General features: G+C 43.5%; 1 protein-coding gene and 1 non-coding gene across 2 annotated transcripts; both read right to left on the bottom strand.

The window, feature by feature from the left end:
* Positions 1-998: 998 nt before the first annotated feature.
* Rpf2 (ribosome production factor 2 homolog) lies at positions 999-22,828 on the bottom strand. The gene is made up of 10 exons (XM_041653953.1): positions 22,747-22,828; positions 19,901-20,033; positions 18,924-18,961; positions 15,846-15,885; positions 13,052-13,133; positions 11,460-11,536; positions 9,610-9,709; positions 5,124-5,226; positions 2,286-2,430; positions 999-1,434 (listed from the first exon to the last, which is right to left on the bottom strand). The coding sequence occupies exons 1-10, from the start codon at positions 22,767-22,769 to the stop codon at positions 1,252-1,254; spliced, it is 924 nt and encodes a 307-aa protein (XP_041509887.1). The 5' UTR covers positions 22,770-22,828; the 3' UTR covers positions 999-1,251.
* LOC121450252 lies at positions 21,310-21,439 on the bottom strand. Its single transcript, XR_005974578.1, has one exon. It is a non-coding gene; the product is annotated as a small nucleolar RNA SNORA3/SNORA45 family (small nucleolar RNA).
* Positions 22,829-24,037: the final 1,209 nt, after the last annotated feature.

Below are 24,037 nucleotides of genomic sequence, written 5' to 3' on the forward strand. Positions count from 1 at the left end.
TGCCTGGCCTTCTAAGAAGGTAGTTTCCCAGAACCATGATGTCTCCGAAGACAAACTGGCCACAGACTGGCATCTTACACAAAGCAGTGGCTTCCTAAGAATATACCACACTACACCAGCAGAGATTTCCAGCCCCTAACACCCAGCCTCCTCCTCTGTTTGGGAGAAGTCTCATCACTCATCAGTGTGTAAACCCTCTCAGGAAAGTCTCCTCCCCTTAAAGCTCTGTCCACGTACTCACTCTGACTTCACCTCACTTCTTCTGTCACCCAAGTTACCGTCCACAGGGCTGGTGGCCCCTCATTCTCAAACAACCAAAGCAAAGAATTTGGGGAAGGACAGACTGTCACAGTAGGCACAGATAGTACACTGCGGCCCAATGGCACAGGTGAAAACCCGCTCTAAACTGTAGTGTGTAACAGACTGGGCAAGCAGGGTGGCCCAGTGGGTAAGGGCACTTACCTAATATAGAGCCTGACAAACTGAGTTCAGTCCCCACGGGCTAACCGACTCCACAGTTGTCTTCTCACCATACCCACACTGTGATATACATGCACGGGCACACACATCCACTGTCTTCTCACCATACCCACACTGACATACATGCACGGGCACACACATCCACTGTCTTCTCACCATACCCACACTGTGACATACATGTGTGCACACACATTCCCTGTCTTCTCACCATACCCACAGTGACATACATGCACGGGCACACACATCCACTGTCTTCTCACCATACCCACACTGTGACATACATGTGTGCACACACATTCCCTGTCTTCTCACCATACCCACAGTGACATACATACACGGGCACACACATCCACTGTCTTCTCACCATAACCACACTATGACATACACGCATGGGCACACACATCCACTGTCTTCTCACCATACCCACACTGTGACATACATGCACGCACACACACATTCATTAAAAAATAAAAAATAGAAATGTTGGGATGAATATGATCCAAACACATACAACTTCAAATTTTTTAAAAATTTAAGTAATAAGTTATGTTACAGAAATATACAATATGCTAGGTATGGTGGTACATGCCTGTAATTGCTGCTCTTAGGAGACTCAGGCTAGCCTGGGCTACAATATGAGATCTCATCATACCACTATGCCTCTAAAAACCTACAAAGAAACAACAAATTCCTATGAAAAAACTGAACAGACTCAAATCGAACAGTTCTCTTTAGTAAACAACCACAATAAGTGGTCACTGTCAGTTGGTTTCAATCATTTTTCTTAATTCTCTTTGATTTTTTCCCCTCGTCGTCTGTCCCCATCTCTGCAGGTCGCTTCTTCAACCCCTTCATTTTCCTGGTCTGTAGTTTGCTTAGGTCTTGCTTCTGCATATGAATCCTTCCAAAAGTTGTACCAAAAGTATCCTGAGAGATATTCTTTCTCTTCTTTGGCTATAAAATAAGAGAAATATATATATATATATATATACATACACACACACACACACATATATACGTATATATGTAATTTTTCAGTGACCTTTTATTTACTACATAACTTGTAAAAATCTAGTACACAACAATTCCCATTGTGAAGACTCCAGATGACGCAAAGGACACAGCTTTACACAAACGTCCTCTCTAGGGACCATGGGACTTCTTTAAAATGCAAGTTCTCACTCAGAGCCAGTCACTGCTATCTGGGTAAAATGTCAGGTCATCTGTCATGTACCAGAAGACTGTACTAGTGTTCCCCAGTTAGGCTGTCCATCTGGTGTGTGCCGTTTATTTTACTGCTATTTGTGTGTGTGTGCAGGAGCCCACGGAGGCCACGAGAGGAAGTCACAGGGTGAGCGTATGATGGAGCCATCCTTCTAGCCACGCTAGTTGTTTGGGAAATAAATGGAAACGAAGTTGGGCTTGGCAGTCCCAATCCATGCTTGTAATCCAGCACTGAAGGTCTGAGACGGAAGAATCCCGAGTTCAAGGCCAGACTAGACATCAAGTCAATACACGTTTAACAAGTATACTGCTCTAGAAAGACAGCTCTCAACCTGTCTTCACAATGTCTACACTGCTCTGCCTCTGTGGAAAATGGAGGTCCTGGCTACAAGAAAACTGCCAGCCACATCAGACCCCTGGCTTCTGCAGCTCTTCTACCTTCATATCTGGACAGGGTTTTTCTCCTTTCTAGCTCGGAGCCTAACTTTTTATCTCCTTTATTCATTTTTCCATCTCTTTAAAAGAATGGCCACAGATCCTTCCTGGCAGGAGAGGAATACAGGAATAAACAGGTGGCTTACCTTGAGAGCTTTGGGCATTTTCATAGACAATTTATAAAGGTCATCTGACGCTAAGTGTGTCCTCCTCAGAACGAGGTCCAGCGACGGTCCCATCTCCTCCAGCTCAATTCGTGGGGTTCTGCAGCCAGATTTCTTCAACAGCAGCCTTTAGGAATAGGAGAGATGCTGCTTTGCTTATGTTTTAAAGTCCTCTCTGAAAAACCTCTGCTGAATGGGGCGTGTAGTTTCAAATAGTGACAGGAATGGGGTAAGAGGCTAAGCCTCTTCTTAGATACTTTTGGCATTCATACCAAGTAGATTTTTTGGCTAGTTTTTAAAAATCAGAAATGAAAGGACGCAATATTGCTGAGAAACAACAAGTATGAAAATTATTTTCAAAGCCAGGCGGTGGTGGCGCATGCCTCTAATCCTAGCACTCAGGAGGCAGAGGCAGGTGAATTGCTGTGAGTTCAAGGCCAGCCTGGTCTACAAGAGCTAGTTCCAGAACAGGCTCCAAAGCTACAGAGAAACCCTATCTTGAAAAACTAAAAAAAAAAAAAGAAAAGAAAAGAAAAATTCAAATAATTCAGTGATAAAACACATGAATGTTCTAAGTTGTAACTAGACTTTTGAAACAGTATGTTTAGTGGACGTGGTGGTGTACACCTTTAATCCCAGTACTTGGAGGCAGAAGCAGGTGGATCCCTGTGAGTTTGAGCCCAGCCTGATCTACACAGTAAATTCCAGGACAGTCATAGCTACATAGTGAGACCCTATTTCAGGAGAAAAAGAAGAAAAAAGAAACAGTATGTTGAAAAGATGAACAAATTCCCATCTATAGCATTATTAAGTTAAATCAACCCATTCAAAATTGACTTTTCCCTGCAGTTCATTAATGACTTGTAGTAAATCTAAAACTCCCAGTAAATAAATTCTTAGGTCCACAACTGGCCTCACCCCCGGCTGTTTTATGAGTGACGGCCTAAGAAGAGCTGAAAGACCTGAAGTATAACCCTAGCACTTGGAATGGAAGCCTGAGTATCAGTTAGAGGCATTCTGATAAGCAGTGATTTCAGGACTGTCTGGGCTATGTGAAGCCCTGTCTCAAAAAAAAAAAAAAAAAACAATAAAAAAAAAATCTGAACATTATATTTAGCAACCACATTTTAGAGCAGTTATGTTCCCACAGATAAAGAGGCATGAGGGAAAAGGGACGGAAGGGAGATATGAACTGATTAGCACTGCAGAGTCAACAGACGACATGGGTAATGAGAAGGAAGAGAACAATTACGGAAGGCTCAAGAGAGCAAACAGAGGAAGCTGGCATGTGTGTGCTGATGCCTACTAGCAGAACTCTGGGTCCTAAGTCCACCTGGAGACAGCCAAGAGAGCGTGCAAGGGAGGCACAACTGCTGCTCACAGCAAGAATCACACAGACATCAAGCAATCACCCACACTCAATTAAATGAGACAAAACAGTCGGTGACGCAGAAAGACCAGAGGGGTCAACAACAAAGCGCTATAGAAACAGAGGGACAGAATGAGTCAGGTATGGGGCTCACACCTCTAATCCCAGGACAGGAAGTAGAGGCAGGCAGATCTGTGCTCAAGGGCAGTCTGGCTACAGAGTTCCAAGACAGCCAGAGCAACACAGAGAAACCTTGTCTCACCCTCCCCGAAAAGAGGAAAATGAATGCTAGGCATGCTGACATGTGTCTGCCATCCCAGCTGAGGAAATGAAAGTTTATACTGGGTCCTGATTTTGAAATTAAAACACTGTACTGTGATGACTGGCAGGCTAACCCTAAAAGTGACTTCAGCCATCCACCTGCCTCTGCCTTCCTAAGGCTGGATTAGAGGGGTGCTGCCACGACGTACAGTTCACCCTTGCTCTGAAGTCTGGTGTGTGTGCGTGTACGCACGGGTACACACACGCACATGTGGAGGAGGCCAGAGGTGTCATCCACAGTGGAAGAGAGAAGAGCAGAGGGACTGAGGCTGAGAGGAAAGCAGCTGCTAAGGGGACTGATCCCATCTAGCTTGTCCCTCCAGAAACCTTTATATTGCCGGGCACAAAAAGACTGATAGGCAAGAAGAGGTAAATACTTAAGTTTCATCTGGACATTCTATTTTTTTTAAGGAGTAAAAAAGGGATGCTAACCCTAATTCTGAATAATTTTAGCATGGCAGTATCTCATCAGTAAAACAAGAATCTGGCCACGACAGGCTCCAAAGCTACACAGAGAAACCGTTACAAAAAAAAATTTTTTTTCAAAAAAAAATTCAAGACAATCTGGCTGGGAGTAGTGGTTCTGGCCTGTAATGCCAGCACCTAAAAAGTCAAGGCAGGAGAACTCCAAATCTGAGGCCTACCTGGGCTACACAATGAGTTCAAGGCCAGTCTAACGCTACATCAAGAGATATTATTTCAAAAACTTAAACCAAACAACAAAACAATCTGCTTGCTGGGATCTACACTCACATTAATATTACACTGGGGTTATGGCAGTTACACGAGAGAGGAAATTAACGTAGCAATGGTACTTCCTACACACTTGATGCTGGAGCTTTCAAATCTAGGGTGTCTGGCTTGACTGTGGCCTGGAGCTCTAAATCCAGTCAAGGACAATGAGACAGCACAAAAATCTAGGAAGGGCGATTACTAAATAAGCCAGGTGCATAACAGATGATCAGGGACCCTAGAAAGTGAGTTTCCCAGAGCAGTCGGATGGGAGGTCAGGGCACAGCTCCTGCCGCTACCTTCTGCAAATCTTGCAGACACACTGGGCAGGAACCAACTCTGAGCTAGAATACAATGTGATCCCTGAGGGTTTTGAAGACCACGGGAAATGCACTTACTTATAGCTTCGAAAGTAAACCTTCCCGTTCAGTGCCGTGAAGTGCAGAACATACTCTAATCCGGCCAGTCGGACGTTTGACACTGTGGGGCCTCTGAAGAAATCTGAAAGCACATATTCAGTTGTTAAGAAAGAGAACTATTTCAAAATTCAGTTACAGGGGCTGGAGAGATGGCTCAGTGGTAAGAGCACTGGCTACTCTTCCAGAGGACCCTATGGCAGCTCACAACTGTCTGAAACTCCAGTTCCAGGGGACTTGACACCCTCACACAGACAAACATGTAGGCAAACACCAATGCACATAAAATAAAAATAAATCATTAAAAAACATTCAGTTACAAAATGCTATCTTTTTAGCAACTGTGTGTGTGTGTGTGTGTGTGTGTGTGTGTGTGTGTGTGTTTGCAGGGATCTGTGGGTACACAGACAAATGTTCACTGAGGCCAGAGAACAATCTCCAGGGTTGCTCCCCAGAACAATTTCCCTGGAGTAGACTTTGGTAACTAGGCTAGGTTGGCCAGCCAGCAAGCCCCAGAGGGTGTCTGTCTCTACTTCCCCAGCACTGGGACTATGACCAAACTCAAGCATGTAACTGGCCCTTGCACTATTTCTCCAGCTTACTTTAGTTCGTTTTGAGACATGTTGACAAATAGAAATGTCAGTCTGACCTCAAACTCCTCACTAAGAGGATGACTCTGAACTCTCTGAACCCCTGACTCTACCTCCCCCGTGCAGAAAGAAAAATACACTTATTCTTTGTTTACTATCATCTTCATATACTAGAAACAGTCACATAAAAAAAAAAAAACAGCCATAAAAATTAGGACAGACAGAACCTAAACACTGGTACTGTTTCCTGTGTTTCCCATGAAGAAAAGCAGTCCCAGGTAGGTAAGATGGCACAGTGAGTAGGTACACTTGCTATGCAAGCCTGGAGACCCAAGTTCAATTCCCAGAACCCAGGTAATTGTGGAAGGAGCAGTCAACTCCACAACGTTTTCCTTTACCTCCACACACATGCACACCCACTACACATCATATACACAATAATAAATTTTGTTTTTCGTCAGGTGATGGTGGCTCACACTTTTAATCCCAGCACTGAGGAAGTTGAGGCAGGCAAATCTCTCTTTGAGGCCAGCCTGGTCTACAGAGAAACCCTGTCTCAAAAAAACAAAAGCAAAAACAAATAAAAACCAAAAATGAAAAGAAAAATTTGTTTTTCAAAAAAAGCAATTTTCTAGGTTGGAATATAATCTGATGACAGAAGGCTCGCCTGGCATATATAAAGTCCTGGGTTCATCCCAGTAGGTTCACTGTGCTGTTTGAGAGACCAGAAAAGAACTCTGCAGCAGACAGTCCTCTATTAGCCTTTCCTGCCACAAGGTACGTTAAGCACACACCCTAAGGTTACATCACCTAGTGGTGCCACAGCCATTTTACAGAGTAAATGTGGTGTTCACACACGGAGGAGGTCGGGGATGACACTCTCCCAAGTAGAGGGCTGCTGTTACTGTATTTCATTTGGACACAGAAAGCCAAGCAGTGGCCTGACTTCCCCCGTCAACAACATTCCTCTTCCACCTTTCTACTTCTGTCCGGAATTTCTTTTCAGTGCTACTCCCTTCCCGATCACTGCATTGTGTAGTCTTTCATGCCATCTAGTGGAAGTACAAGATATGAGACAGGGTTTAGGAAGTCTAGTGAGCCCTCGTGTGGTGGCACACGTTTATAATTCTGTGTAATAAAAGAACTGCTGCACTGGTACCAGCTTACAATACAAAGCCCATTTCAAAAGAGACCCAGATACATGCACACAAGAAAAGGAGCCCAGTGGTGGTGCACACCTTTAATCCCTGCACTCAGGAGGCAGAGGCAGGCTGATCTCCTAGTTCCTAGTCTACAAAGCGAGTTCCAGGACAGTCAGGATGGTTACAGAGAAAACCTGTCTCAAAAGGAAGGAAGGGAAGGGAGGGGCGGGGAGCGGGAGAGAAGGGAAGGAAAGAGAAAAGAAAGAAAAGACACAAAGCCACACATGACAGAACAGGGCTATAGTCCCAAAACTCAAAAGACTGAGCAGAAGAGGACAGGCTAGTTTGAAGCCAGCTTGAGAGACACAGCAAGACTCTTCTCAAAACTACTCCTGAGCTGGTGTGACTGTACCTGCATCTCAGCATCTGGAAGGCGGAGACACAAGTACTGCTGAAAGGGCAAGGCCAGCCTGGCTTTCATACTGAGACTCAGGCTACTTTGAGGTACAGAGTGAGATTGTGTCTCAAATAACCAGCGTGCTAATGTGATGGATGGCTCACTCCGTGGGAAGGGTACTTGCTGCACAAGCCTGGAGACGTGGGTTCCATCTCTAGGACCTAGTAATGATGGAAAGAGAGTCCAAACCACAAAGTTGTCCTCTGACCTCCCCATGTGCAGAGACATGTTGTGGGAGGCCTCTTGTTCGTTTCCCCACCGCCCTGACTCAATCACTTAGAAACTAGATTATTTGTAATACTGTTTGGCCAATAGCTTAAGTGTATTGCTAGCTAGCTCTTACATCTGAAATTAACCCATTTCCATTATTTTAAATTTTACCATAGGGATTGTAGCCTACCGGCAAGGTTCCAACTGACAGCTTGTGTCTTTCCCCTCTGGCAGATACATGGCAAACTCCTTGACTCCGCCTTCTTTCTCCCAGCATTCAGTTTAGTCACTACCCCCAGCTCTACTCTGCCCTATCACAGGCCAATGCAGATTCTTTATTCATTAACCAATAAAAACACATATACAGAAGGACTTCCTATATCAGAGGCACACACACACAAAAACAAAAAAATCTTAAAAGTCTGGGGTTAGTGTGGGGTGGCACATTTGCTTAGAAGTCATAAGGCTCTGGGATTCAATATTCAGCACAACAATAAAAAATAATAGCAACAGTCATTATTAACTGAGAAGTTCTAAAAATTACGATCCCAGTAAAACGAGTACAATCACTAGGAAATATGAAAGCTTTTTGTTCTCAACATGTCTATCATAAATATCCTTTGCTGACCTTAGATTTTTAAAGTCAAGTATACAATTTAGATGCCACCAACTTTTCAAGTGACCTAGGACAAAAAAACCACAAAGTTTTTAAAATGTGGTGGTGTACAACTTTAATCCCAGCACTTGGGAGGTAGAAGTAGGTAGATCTCTGTGAGTTTGAGGCCAGCCTGGTCTACAAGAGCTAGTTCCAGAACAGCTAGGACTCTATCTTGAAAGAAATCCTATCTTGAAAAACAAAAGCCAAAGCAAAAACAAATTCCCTCACCCCAAATAATACAGGTTATTGTCACTGCTGACAGTTGCCCACCAGAACTGGATAAAACATCACTGCTGAAGACACCACACAAAGAAATCAAGATACGGAAGCTTTCTCCCGACTGGCTTGCTATGCATGATGCTGTGTAGAACTGACGTCCATAGTCATAACTCAGTGTGGTCCTCACACGTTACACTACTGATTTACCAAGCAAGATGCACTCACTGATGCAACAGTGGCAAGACTGTCGCGAGTATAACCAACTTGTGTCTTTAATATTAGATTTGAGGTGCCCTCTGCAGGAGAAAATTCACATCTGGTGCTGTAAACCTGGTCAAAAGCCTGTGGCTGGGGCGGTCACACGCCCTAGTGGAGATTCAACTGCTGAAGTTTAGCTACTGGACATGGTATCACTGTCATACTGCCTTCTAAATATTTATGTGTATGCCCTCAGATTAGTGCTGCTCTCAGTTTGTCAGAGGAGCATCTTTTTGTAGAGGAGAGCAATTACTGCAGACTCATAACTGGTCAAAGAAATCAAAGTAAACAACTGTTGGATGCTCAGCTTTAAATGGGATATCTGAGGCTCAGGGAAGTGAAGAGGTGGACAGACAGACTGAAGACGCTGGAAGGGGAGGAGGGGAGGAGTGCTGTGGAACTCACATGGCATGACATGACTGCTGATCTCTGAACAGTTATCAGCTGTGGTTCCTGCAAAGGTGCCATCCCTGGGCAGGTGGTTTGGGGTTGTATAAAAAAGCAGACGGAGGGGGCTGGAGAGATGGCTCAGTAGTAAGAGCATTGACTGCTCTTGCAGAGGACCCAGGTTCAATTCCCAGCACCCACATGACAGCTCACAACTGTCTGTAATTCCAGTTCCAGGGGATCCGACACCCATGGCAAAACACCAATGCACATAAATAATACAGAACTATAGGCAGTGAACCGTTGCTGGGGAAAAGAGATTTCTTTCGGGATGACTTGCCTGTGTCCCTGGAAACCTCCAGCACCACAACCTCTGCTGAGGAAAGCAGCTCTTATTAAGCTCAGTGAGACAAGAAGACTGGAGCATGAAGATAGGAGAGTTGTACAGTTCAGAGAAGGGAACAATGTGAACAAGCTTAATCTTACACAAGAGGTAGGTTTCAAAGGCAGCTGTAAGGTCAATGAGACAAGTTCCATTAATTCTTACCAATAAGAAGATTTTTTAATCTTCTATAGTCTTCTGTTACATCAAAATCATCACCAGCGAATATCAACAGGGGTTTTGTTCCCTCAGGGCACTTACTAGTCTATGAGATTTAAACAAAATAAAAAAAGCCCCATAATTAAATCATTTCCAAAATCTAAAGAATTTATATAACAATTTTTGAGATAGTCAATACCTGTTAAAATAATTTCAACATTTTTACACACACATTCTGACTTATTGTTGCTACAACCACAATTGAGGATCCAGAAAAATCACTTATATGATAAATCACAACTGTCACTTAAATGGCAAGACATGCCTTGAACCCACAGGTCCAATCTGAGGTCACTGTTCTACTCTGAACCTAAGGAGGCTGGAGTTATTCACTACAAGGGAGCTTGCAAAAAACTTTTTTCAAAGCCACAGGAGAAGAATATTTAGTTTACTCTACTGAACCTTCAAGGTCTGTCACTTTTTTAGAGAGCTGAAGAAGCGAGAAATATGTCCATTTACCATAATTTAACCATACGACAAGCCTCAAGTCCCACTAGCTCAGTTGGCCAGAGTGGAGCATGCCTCTAATCCCAGTGCTTCTGCAGCATGAAAGCAGGAAGATCAGAAACTCAAGCTCAGCCTTGTTACACAGCAAGTCTGAGGCCAGCCTGGGTTATTTAAAATTCTATATTAAATACACAAAACCCACTAAATTATACAACCTTCATTATAAACAATATTCCTTCTCTCTAAGCTCCTAAACTCTAATCTTGGCTTTTATCTAAAATATGCACGACTGTACGGTTAAACAATTAAACCCCTTTGGGTTTCAATCACCAAATCTAAATGGAAAACTAAGGCTGGAAAACGCATTTAATCCCAGCACTGGAGTAGCAGGGGCAGGCCAATCTCTTGAGTTCAAGACCAACCCGGTCTACATAGGGAGTTGTGGGTCAGCCAAAGCACACAGTGAGCCCTGTCTCAAACACAAACAAAGACCCCACCAGTAAGCAGGAACCGCCTTAACTCAGACCTCTAAGATCCAAGTGGGACAATGCAGCGGATGGGTCAATATGAAGTGAGACACTCCTGCCTGTCTCAGGATGTTCTGGCCACACTTTCCTACTCTGTTTCAAAATCCAATTCAAACAAAGTAGCAACTGCAGATTCCCGAAGAGGAGTTATGTCAATAATTCCATAGCTAAGAGACAGAATAATACAGGGGCAGCCAGAGCTTTTTGGTTGTAGAACAGTGCCAACTGGAAAACTTCGGATTGTCTGTAAATGTTTTTATCACTTGGGAAAGACGGCATTTACACCACAGGCCTAACCAGAACTGGGCACCACTCTCTGAAGTTTAACCGCTATAAAATCCACACGTACTATTTGTTATAAATATATTCCTCTTTTGCTGGTCTCATTCTGCAGACCAGGCTTGGTCTTTAAAACACAGAGATCTGTCTGCCTCTGCTACCTGAGTGCTGGGACTAAAGGTGTGCACCACCACCAACCAGCCTACACTTCTTTACTCCTTTTTAAAATAAAAGTAAAACTGTATTTCTGCATGAGGCGCTTTTTCTATAAAACTCTATCAATACCAGTATTGGCCAAGAGCATTATTAAAATGCTATTTAGTTTGTTTTGGGTTTTTTTTTTTTGGTTTGGTTTGGTTTTGGTTTTTTGAGACAGGGTTTCTCTGTGTAGCTTTGGAGCCTGTCCTGGAACTAGCTCTTGTAGATCAGGTTGGCCTCGAACCCAAAGATTTGCCTGTCTCTGCCTCCCGAGTGCTGGGATTAAAGGCATATGCCACCAGCGCCAGGCCAAAATGCTATTTAGTTTTAAGATTGGTATCTTACCTTAATATCCTTTAGAGAGACAAATTTCTCAATACCCAGTTCAATCATATCCAGCACATGGTAGTCATACATTCGACCTAGAAGGAAATGCAGTTTAAGCACATAGATTCCACAAGCTGCCACCTTATGTCACCTATATGCACCAAATAATCTGTGTCTTCTCTCTATCTCCAAACTCACACACTCCCTTCTTAAATCTCGCCATGTACTTAGTTGTATGGTTAGGGTATTAGTCATGGAAAACTCTCCACTCTCATGTTAAGCCCTGCTCCCTTACTTTAGGGACTAAATGGGGAGCTGGGTGTGGCAGTAAGCACCTATAACCCCAGCCCCGGGGAGGCAAGACAATGGAGCTCAAGACCAACCTGGACTACAGCAAGTCACAGGCTGGCCTGGGGAAAAAGAGAAAGACTCTATTAAAACATAATTACAGGGGGCTGGAGAGATGGCTCAGTGGTTAAGAGCATTGCCTGCTCTTCCAAAGGTCCTGAGTTCAATTCCCAGCAACTACATGGTGGCTCACAACCATCTGTAATGAGGTTTGGCGCCCTCTTCTGGCCTTCAAGTATACAGACAGAACATTGTATAATAAATAAATAAATATTTAAAAAAAGTTTGAAAAAAAAACCATAATTACATAAAATAAAAACAGGTATAGTTCAGCATGCATCAGGCATGGGATGAAACTTTAACAATAACATCCACTCAAAAAACAAGAGATATGAAAAAGGGTTGTCTTTGACTGAACATGTTTGATAGAAACATATAGTTTCTATGATCAGGGCTGGAGAGATGGCTCAGTGGGTAATACCACTCCCTGCTCTTCCCGAGGATTTGAGTGTGGTTCCCAGCACCCATGTCACGACTATCTGTAACTCCATGCAGTTTACCTATACACAAAAACACACACCGAATAAATAAATAGATAAACAGTGCACCAGAAACCCACACTCCCTGCTTAAAAGCCAGAGCTGCTTTGCAAAGATGTTTGCAATGGGGTTCTAAGACTACTCACCAAGAACTACTTCTCATAATTCTTTCTTGCTTCCCTGGGCTAAAAGGCCATACTGATGTCACTGGTGGACAGAAGTTCCCAAACCTAGCCTTCAAAAGGCTGGGTAAGGACTCCACCACTGAGGTAGACTCTAGTCCAAAGAAACGTATCCAGTGTCACAAGGTACAGCAGCAACAGAAACTATCCTTCCTTCCTTCTTTCTTTCTTTCTTTCTTTTTTGGTTTTGGCTTTTCGAGACAAGGTTTCTCTGTAGCTTTGGAGCCTGTCCTAGAACTAGCTCTTATAGACCAGGGGCTTTGAACTCACAGAGATCCACCGGCCTCTGCCTCCCGGGTACTGGGATTAAAAGCGTGCATCACCACCGCCCAGCAGGAACTACTCTTGAGCTGACTGTAAATCCTGAAAACATGAGTCAACTGAGTCATGGAGCTTACTCTGAGTGAAAACATTAGAGTAGTGGGTGTCACAAGACACTAATTCCAGAGCTCAGAGGCAGGAGGATCTCTCTAAATTCTTGGTCGGTCAGAAGTATATAGTAAGACCATGTCTCAAAAACAAAACAGACTATGATACTCACCTATTACTAGATTATTCGGCCTCTTCTTATTATGGGAGCCAAACATGAATAAAGAACAATCTGACTTCTTCGAAAAGAATTCCTAGTAAGAGAAAAAAGAAAACCATTCAAAGATCTTAGCCTGGCCTGCTGTGGTGGTTCATAAATTTGGAAGGCTGAGGCAGAAGCACTGCTGTAAATTCCAGCCAGTCAGAGGTACATAGCAAGAGGCTCTGTTGTAGAATATTATTTGAAGAAGTGTTACATTGTTTATGGTGTGGAACATTTGTTTTAATGATGCAAAGATGTGTTGTACTCTTTTTGTTACATTTGTTTAACTCTGTAAAGTTGTGTTACTTTGCCTATCTAAACCACCTATGATCTAATAAAGAGCTGAACAGCAATAGTGAGGCAGGAAAAGGATAGGTGGGGCTGGCAGGAAGAAAGAGAAAGAAAAATCTGGGAGGAGAGGAAGGAACAAGATAGAACAAAGAAAGAAGGACATGGGGGCCAGCCACCCAGCAAGTCACAGAGTAAGAAGGAAAGAAAGGTATACAGAATAGAGACAGATAAAAGCCCAGAAGCAAAAGACAGAAGAGATAATTTAAGAAAAGCTGGCGCAGGTGGATCTCTGTGAGTTCGAGGCCAGCCTGGTCTCCAAAGCTACAAAGAAACCTTGTCTCGAAAAACAAAGAAAGAAAGAAAGAAAGAAAGAAAGAAAGAAAGAAAGAAAGAAAAGCTGGCAAGGAACAAGCCAAACTAAGGCTGGGCATTCATAACTAAGTCAGTCTCTCTCTCTCTCTCTCTCTCTCTCTCTCTCTCTCTCTCTCTCTGTGTGTGTGTGTGTGTGTGATTTATTTGGGAGCTGAGTGGCAGGCCCCCCAAAAAGCCAAGAGAAAAGAAGGAAAAACAAACAACATGGGACTAGTGTAAAAGAAAATTCAACAAGCCTGTCTTCAAACAAACCAATCTTATAAAGCTTATAAGATACCAGGGGTTTTCCCTCCCCTCTTCCAACAGAAACTAATGAAGATGTAATAAACTAGTAAGAATATACAGAAGGGGGCTGGAAAGATGGCTCAGAGGTTAAGAGCACTTGTTACTTTTGTAGAGGACCAGGGTTCAGTTCCTGGCACCACATGGCAGCTCACAATCACCCTTCATCTTCACCTTCCTCTAACCTCTAAGGGTACTAGACACACATGCAGGCAGGCAAACCACTCAGACATAAAAAAATTTTCATCTTAAAATATACATATTCATACACGAATATATACATTCATACACACACAATTCAAGTTTTTCTGATTTGGATTCCTTAGTTAAAACTCACATTTCAAGACTAAATACATAAGTTAATGAAGTTATGAAGTATGAAGTTAATACTATGCAGTCATAGTTTCAACTATGCAGTCATTCTGAGTAGAAAACCAGGTGTCAAGGATTCACGGAATCCTTGAACTCACTTAACATCACTGCTATTATCAACAGCACATCTCTGCATGCACAGGGGAGTCACAGAAATTATCAGCACACTGGCTTTGGATGTTTGAAACTGGGCTCACCATTTTTTAATGAGCTTTGCTACTTTTCACAGCAAACTGCAACGAGCTAGGGAAGTAGCTCTAGGATCTCCATGACCCCACAGTTTAATTAGTTCCGCTTCACTTCTGGCTGGGACTGGCTGACAGAGCTATGATGTTCCCATATAAAAACTGTTTGGGGGCTGGAGAGATGGCTCAGTAGTGAAGAGCACTGACTGCTCTTCCAGTGGTCGTGAGTTCAATTCCCAGCAACCACGTGGTGGCTCACAACCACCTATAATGAGATCTGGTGCCCTCTTCTGGCCTTCAGGCAGAATACTAAATAAAGAAATAACTGGGCCATGCAATGGTGGCACCCACCTTTAATCCCAGCACTGGGGAGGCAGAGTGAGTTTGAGGCCAGCCTGGTCTACAGAGCAAGTGCCAGGACAAGCTCTACAGCTACATAGAAAAACACTGTCTCAGAGGAAAAAAAAAAAAGTGTTCTGTAAAAAGTCTCCAAAAGGAGTGATATGGCATGTCTTTAAGGGCAGTACTCTTATTAAAAATACCCTCTGTATTTTTTTTCTTTTTATATCAAAGTCATTATAATTCCCATAAAATTCTTCTCTGTTGGGGGCTGGAGAGATGACTCAGTGGTTAAGAGCACTGGCTGCTCTTCCAAAGGTACTGAGTTCAATTCCCAACAACCATATGGTGGCTCACAACCATCTGTAATGAGATCTGATACCCTCTTCTGATCAGCAGGACTACATGTAGGCAGAACACTGTATACATAATAAATAAATCTTTTTTTAAAAAAGGGGGGGGCCTGGAGAGATGGCTCAGTGGTTAAGAGGACTGGCTGCTCTTGCAGAGGTTCTGAGTTCAATTCCCAGCAACCACATGGTGGCTCACAACCATCTGTAATGAGATCTGGCACCCTCTTCTGGTGTGCGGGCACACATGGAGGCAGAATGTATACATAAGAAATAAATAAATCTTTAAAAAAAGAAAAAAAAAAGAACAATCTTATAGTCTGGATACCAAAACTGTTATACATAGGACTTCTAATTTAAAAAGGAAAAGATAACATTAGGAGTACAGCATGGGTTAGTCTGAAGTCAGTTTTACACAGTTCTGTCCTGTTACTTCTGATGCTGGGAATGGCACCCAGGGCCTCAGGCATGCTAGGCAAGGATGAGCCAGTACCATTACCACTTACTCCCCAGCCATACACCCAGTCCTACCCATATGAGCTCTCCTTTATTAAAGAAAATTCCTGTACTTACTAGTGATGTCTGATCCTCAAATGGTCTTGTAATATTTTTCCTAAGAATATTAAAAAGAATGATTCCAGTTTTAATAATGTTAATAAGTACATTCAGTTAAATGATATAATGAATAAAAAGTAATTATATACTCAAATGATTAAGAGAGTACGACACAGTGGGACGAATCTTTAATTCCACTATTTGGAAAGTACAAGTAGGTAGATATCTATGAGTTCCAGACAAGCCAGGGTTGCATAGTGAGACCTAATCCCAAAACACACCACCCAAAAGTAGGGTGAGAAAGCCTGGAGAGATGGCTCAGTAGTTAAGAACACTGGGTACTGTTTCAGAGAACCCAAGTGGGTACAATTGCCCAGGACCTCCAATGGCAATTGGCACACACATGGTGCAGGCTGCACACAGACAAAACCCCCAAACATAAATTAAAACAAAAGGACAAAAATGCAAACAATCACTTTTAATCCCAGCACCCAGGAGACAGGGGCAGGCAGATCTCTGAATTTGAGGTCAATCTGGTCTACAGAGCAAGTTCCAGGACAGCAAGCGCTACATAGAGAAATCCCATCACAAAAACAAAAAACAAAACAAAACAAAAAGATTATCCTAAGTATTGGGCTGGAATAACAGCTCAGCAGTTAAGGGTGCTTACGGTTTTTATAGAGTATCCAAGTTCAGTCCCAGAAACCCCATCAGGCAGCTCACCTCAGCTCTGTGGGATCTGATGCTTTTTGGCCTGGGCAGGCCTTCATATGCACATGGGCAAACATACTTGCAGGCACGCGCGTGCACACACACACACACACACACACACACACACACACTTATTTTAAGAGGGAGCAGAATAGGGGCTGGAGAGATGTCCCAGAGGTTAGGAGCACTTGCTACTCTTCCAGAAGACCCAAGTTCAATTCCCAGCACCTACATGCAGCTCACAAACATCTGTAACTCCAGTTCCAGGGGATGTGACACCTTGCACACCAATGCACAGAAAATAAAGTTAAATAAATTACATAAAAAGTATGAAAAAAGAGGGAGCAGAATGTACAAAGGGATAACTCAGAGAGGGCCTGTCTAGCACACACAGGGCCTTGGATCTCATCTCTAGTACTCCCCCACAGAAGGCAAAGATTCTGAAACACACAGAAGCTTAAAAAAGCACCGCTGAAACTGAGTGAGCTAAGTGGACAATGGTGTGAAATCCGTATGACTACAACTGGGCAGCGCTTGGGAAGCAGAAGGATCAGGAGTTAGAGGGCAGCCAGGCTATATGCAACCTTGTCTCAAAAACCACAACAATCCTAAAACCAAAACCAAACAAATATCATCAGTCAAAGAAGGCAGACTAGATACAGAAAGAATAGTGGAAAACAGTGATCTGCTGAGTCATCTCTCCTGTTTAACTTTTCTTTAAAATTTTTCTTATTAAAGGGTCATTGTGTGCTATGAGACCAGACTTTACCCGGGATACAATAACAATACTATATTATAACCTTCAAGAGTGTACTGAACCCACACTGAGTTAAGTAACTTAAAAATAAAGGGATAGACAAGCTTTTTCTTCAGAATTCCAAGCAGAAAGAGACCATAGAGCACCACAACCATCCTGACTGTACACACAGACAGGACATTAGAGCACCACAACCATCCTGACTATACACACAGATACTATGGAAGGATGGGTAACAGCTAAATTTCCAGAAAGAGAGGAGCCAGAGTCCTCAGAATCTGTGAGTTTAGCATCCACAGACTCATATGATTGCACATAGGAAATGTTGGGGTGGCTATGGGCTGCATCTGCACTGGACATAGGAGGACTTCTGTTTCTTAGATTTATCCCTAAACATTATAGCCAGCTGTGCATCCAGTATTCACACAGTAATATAGAGACAACTGAGGGTGTACAGAAAACCGTGCCATTTCACACCCAGGACTGGAATATCCACGGATTGCATATTCCGGGGAAGTCACAGATCCACTTCCCAAGAAATTACAAGGAATGACTATATTTGCATAGTTTCAAAGTAAACATTTACTAGCTACAAAGGGAAAAATAGTAACTTTATGAAGACACTGGAGACAAAGCACCAAAGACTTTCACAAATTAAAGACAAAGGGTGGGGCCAGCGAGATGGCTCAATGGGTAAGCATCTGCCTGGAGAGCCCAGGAGCCTGAGTTCAATCTTCAGAGCCTACAGAAAGGCGGAAGGAGAGCCAAGTCCACAGGTAGTCCTCTGCACCTGCACCATGGGACGTAGACCCGCACACACGCATCATACACACAACAGAAGATGACTGGGGACCGAGGATATTTAGCCCTGAGTGGCAGAGCACTTGCCTAGCATGGGTTCAATCCCTAATATTGCCAAGGAGGAAAAAGAAAATCAAGACTAGGAAAACAACTAAAAGCAACGTGGAAGCTAAAAACTGAGTCAAGTAAATAAATCAATACTGCACTTCATATTAACACAGTAATGTCAGTTCCCCACTTAGAATACTGCACTTCATATTAACACAGTAATGTCAGTTCCCCACTTAGAATACTGCACTTCATATTAACACAGTAATGTCAGTTCCCCACTTAGAATACTGCACTTCATATTAACACAGTAATGTCAGTTCCCCACTTAGAATAACTGCACTATAATAATTCAAGATGTAACACTGGAGGACCTAGATAAAGGACATACAAGAATTCTAGTAATGCTTACAACTTTCCTATGCATATGTAATTATTTCAAAATAAGGTGTGTACATATTACAGTTATGCAAGAATATGCTGAGCCAGGCATGGTGGTGCACGCTTTTAATTCCAGCACTTGGGAGGCAGGGGCAGGAGAACTCTGGAGGCCAGCCTGGTTGAGTTCCAGGCCAGGCTGTTACACAGGGAAACCCTGTCTCGAAAAACACAAGAACAAGAAGAAGAAGAAGAAGAAGAAGAACAAGAACAGGAAGAAGAACAAGAACAAGAAGAAGAAGCATTCAGTACAAATACTAACATTTTTTTCTTCTAAATCTCGTGTAAACAATTCTTACTTTTACAGCTAAAAAGTGGGTAATAATAATAAACCAACTTACTTTTTATAGAGAACTCCGTATGGTTTCTTCAGTGCATACTGTAAAACATAATTTTAAACTCTCTCAAAAAAACATTCAAAAAGCAGAGTCATGGCGATCTTCCTGCTTCAGTCACTCAAACATTGGAATTATACTCGGGGGCCATTGCATCAGCTGTTTCCGATTCAGTGGTGAGGGCAGGACTTCACCATGTAGCCTCGGCTGCCCTGACTGCCAATCTGCCTCTGCCTCCCGAGTTCTGGGTTTACAGGCATGTGCCGCCATGTTTAATAAAACATTTGATGATCCTCAGCCAAGTGTTTCCCTGTCCCAGTGTAATGAACATCGTCACCTTTTTCTGACAACCAAGAATGACCATCAGGTAATACTCTGTAATATAGCACTGTTCTTAGACCTTATTCATTGTGCAGGGTCACTGGGAAGTGGCAAGGCTCAAATAAATAAAAATCCGCTCAGAGACTAGTCTTTAAGTACCCTTTCAAGTACACTCACAAGATAAAGTTTCCAATTTCAGCGTCGCTATTTACCCCTCCCAACTCAGCTCTTCTTTAAGGCTGGATCTTAAGACATCACAATTCTACCACATTTGGCCCAACTCAGGATGCTCAAAAGTTTCTAAAAAGTCCAACCTTACTTTAAAAGAATATTTAAAGCCAGGCTGCACTACATAGTGAGACCTTGTGTTTTGTTGTTTGGGTTTTGGGTTTTTGGAGACAGAGTTTCTCTGTGTATCCCTGGCTATCCTGGAACTCACACTGCAAACACAGCTGGGATTAAAGATGTGTGCCACCGAGCAGAGCTTCTTTTTTTAAAAAGCAAGATAACAGGGCTAGAAAGAGGATTCCTCTTCCAGAGAGTTCCCAGCATATCAGGAGGCTCACAGCCATCGTCGCCCCAGCTACAGGCGCTCCAAGGCCTCCGGCCTCCGTGGGCACCCACACAGATACTCACACTGGAGAGGCTAAGCTTCTACCTACCACGTCTCTGAGAACTTGCGTCACAGTTGCGTTTGCATTTCCCCCTTTAATCAGCATGGCATTCTTAATGTTTTCATTGAGCTTTGGTTCTCTCTTCTCAAGAAATCTCTTAGCCCTTTTGGTTTTAGGTTTTCTGTTCAAAAAAGCAAAATTCATCACAATGTATACATTTCCCTCATATGACACAGCTACAACTTGACTGATACCCTAAAGAAAGAATCGACAGGCATCATACTCACGTCTATTAAGTAGGGTTCCATCATTAAATAACAGCAGAAAAACTCTCACCTTTCCAGGGAGCTATTAGCAAAGGTACGTTACCATTACTGATAAATACAGGCGTTGTGTTAGTTTTTGGTTCCTTACGAAAACTTACTGATATTTCCACATTGTTTTAGTACTGCTTTTTTTCTAAACCTCTTATTACTAAACACCGAAGGCTTCTGGGGCTGAGAGATTAAGTTAAGAGCACCTGCTACTCCTATTGAGGATCAGGCTTGGTTCTCAGCACCAGCATGGAGGCTCACAACTGACTGCAACGCCTATTCCAGAGGAGCTGATGTTCTCTTCTGGCTTCTGTGCACATGGCACACATAAAGCTAACACTTACATATGCATACATAAAAATAAATTTTAAAAGCTAAAATGTCTCAAGTGAACAGTTATTTTTAACTTACTATGTTTCTTCATGGTGGCTTATGCCTGTCATTACAGCTCTTAACTAATCAGGCAGCTAGGACTAGAAAAGCAACATGCCCAAGGTCCGGTGTGTGTGTGCGGGCCAATGTTAAAATGAACTAAATATTAAGAACCCATCTACAACCCCCATTACCAGAAAAAAAAAACAAAAACAAAAAACCTAGCCAGGCAGTGGTGGCCCATGCCTTTAATCCCAGCACTTGAGAGACAGAGGCAGGTGGATCTCAGTGAGTTCAGGCCAGCCTGGTCTACAAAGCAAGTTGTGAAAAACAGGACTGTTACACAGAGAAACCCTGTCTCAAAAGAAAAAAAAAAAAAAACCCTAATTTGTTATTGCATTTTTATGGCGGGGCAGTAATAAGTTGTTATTATACATTTCTTTATTTCTTTCTTTTTTGAAATGTTAGCATTTAATTGGCCTCCCTGAGTGGCTTCAAGCCACCAGAACATAGGCACCGCTTCTGCTGAAAGATTTGGCTTTCCCTTCCCCAGAACTTTGCAGTAGCCTGATCGCAGGACATCAATATTGGGAGCAACTCCAGTCTTGTTCTTGGCAGCGTTGACCCGGATCTGCTCGTCCAGTTTATCCAGGGTGACAGTTGGGCAGAAGCTCTGGTTCCTCTTTAAGTGACCAGGATGACTGGGAAGGAGAGGCAAGCACCTTCAGAGCCTCCCTCCCCGTAAGCACATCTTTGAGGTTCTCTTCTTATGCATGTCACTAACCTGGTGACTGACCGTGCCAGAAAGTCCACAGCCAGTGAATAAGGTCAGCAGTTATTCTTCGAGGACTCTAGCACACTAAGGCAAGGATCAATACCTGAGCGTGACTCTAGCCTCGGAGATTATACATTTCTGTTTAGAAGAAAGCACTCAACTTTGCCTCCTCTATGGTAAACATGGTACTTTTCAAACAGTTTTCTGTCATCTGCTAACAAAATGTCTCCTCTCTTAAATATAACCCTCATCTTCCAGTCTTGGGACAGGGACAGAGGGAAAAGAAAAACAATATATAGCCGGGCGGTAGTGGCGCACACCTTTAATCCCAGCACTCAGGAGGCAGAGGCAGGCAGATCTCTGTGAGTTCGAGGCCAGCCTGGTCTACAAGAGCTAGTTCCTGGACAGGCTCCAAAGCTACATAGAAACCCTGTCTCAAAAAAAACCAGAAAGAAAAACAATATACATACTTTAGTTTCCCACAAAGAACTAAGAAATTCTCCTTCAATGAAACGCCACGGGTTAAACCAAGTAGTCAGTCATTTACTGGTCGCTCAAAATGGATTTTTATTGAATCAAACACACTGTGTTTATACAGCAATAACGGCTCATGTTTTGTTTTGATTTTTTTTCAATCTCGCTAACCAGTAATCAACCAGTAAACTGCACCTTACTCTATTAGCGAGGCATAGCGGGTGCAAAAAAAATTCTACTGACCAAACAGAAACTGTCGTGTACACGGCACATTTACTCACAAAGCAGAAAACTGAGCCGGGCGGAGGCAGCGCACGACTTTTACTTATCCCAGCACTCAGGAGGAAGAGGCCGGCGTGATCTACAAAGCGAATGCCAGGATAACCAGGACTACAGAGAAACCCTTTATTGAAAACCGGGGAGGGGGGCGGCGGAAAACTCCAACGTCCAGTGCTGTAACAATAATTAGTTTTGAGCAAACGTAACCGGTTATTCCTCAGTGACAAGCAGAAGCATACAAATTTAGACGGAAAAAAATAAAATAAAAGCTCTGTACTTGTTATGGCAAACACTGCCAAGACTACCACGGCAGCTATTTTACAGGGTGCGCTGAATTCAAGAGTTTTAAAGGTTCAGTTACAGAACTTTGAGGCCGGCTTGCCGCCTGGTTCTGTCAGATTCCGGGCCTGTACTCTTAACTCGGTCCACACTTCACAATCCATCCGTGGCGGCGCCGTGAGCCCTGGGCTCCGGCCACGGCTGTGGTCCTAGCTCCACCCCACAGCTCGCAGTCAGCCTGCAGGGCTTCTCCAGCAGACCCGGGCGGGAGGATCAGCCAGCTCCTTCCCTCCGGTCAGGAAAGCGCAATAACGGGGAGAGACCACGGCAGAGCCAACAGCCCAGCCGCGGGAGATACCCCACCGCTCCTCCCCACGCCATGGCGCACCACACACACTTACAGGACTTTATCCAAAGCGTCCATCGCTACCGGAACCCGAGCAAACACACGTGTACCGCGCACTTCCGCGAAGCCGCCGCTAGCGCCGGAAGAGGCGGTACCGGAAACACGAAACACGACTTCCTTAGCTCCGCCGTCCTCGGTGGCGGCCATGGTGGGAGGGCATAGCGTTCTGTTCCCTTGGTTACGGAATGTTTTGGCTGTTTTCTGAAAAGCAAACGCTTTAAGTGACTTGGTGTGGAGCCGTGTTTGGGGGAACCAAGTGTTCGCCTTCAGAGAAATAACCAGAATTCTAAAAGGTTGGAGGCATGGGACTCAGATAATTACAAAAAGTACTGGCATGGAAATGGCATCATTGGCTTAACTGCGAGATCAGTTGAGGCCGGTTAATTACCCGGTCGCTTTCTACGAAAAAGATATACGGAGAATACTGCTGATTGTGATTTCCCCTCAAATTTTAGTCATAATTTGCATACAGTTATATAAAATACACCCTTTAATGTGATGTGTACAGTTTAGTGGTTTAGGGTGCATTCACAAAGCGAGTGAACCCGCACAGCCTTGTAAAACTAATTCTGGAATTCAGGAAGAGCAAGGCAGGACTGAAAGTTGAAATCCAGTCTAGGCTCCACAGTGAGATGCTGTCTCAAGCGGACACACACACACACACCAAAGAGGTCAGCATTGGGGTGCAGGCCTGGCATTTCAGTACTTTGGAAATGAAGGCAAAAGGATCGGGCTATGTAGAGCTCGGGATGCCAGCCTGGGCTACAGGAGACCTGTATACCTCAAGACCTCAATACAGGGGGCTGGAGAGATGGCTCAGCGGTTAAGAGCACTGATTGTTCTTCCAAAGGTCCTGAGTTCAATTCCCAGCAACCACATGGTGGCCCACAACCACCTGTAATAAAATCTGGTGCCAACTTCTGGCCTGCAGGGACACATGCAAGCAGAACATTGTATATATTAAAAAAAAAAAAAAGACCTCAATACAGTTTAATCTGCTGGGATTAAAGGCATGCACCACCACTGCCAGGCACCTAGTTTACTGTATTAAGGTCTGTCTGTGCGTTTGTGTGTTGTTTTGTGGGGAAGATCTTGAAATGCAGCCATAGCTGGCACAGAGCTGTTGCCCGTGCTGATGTGGAACTTGTGATGCTGCCTGTCACCAAAGACAATCGGGATTAAATGTAGAAAAAAATATTGGCGTGTTCAACCTCACTTTGATTTACCATCATGTGTAAAGGGACTGGAGTTATAATGTGGCCAATGACTTAACCAACCATGCTTAA

This window comes from Microtus oregoni, unplaced genomic scaffold, assembly GCF_018167655.1.
Source record: "Microtus oregoni isolate MIOR12 unplaced genomic scaffold, Mior012 000006F_ref0000085, whole genome shotgun sequence".
NCBI classification, from domain to species: domain Eukaryota; kingdom Metazoa; phylum Chordata; class Mammalia; order Rodentia; family Cricetidae; genus Microtus; species Microtus oregoni.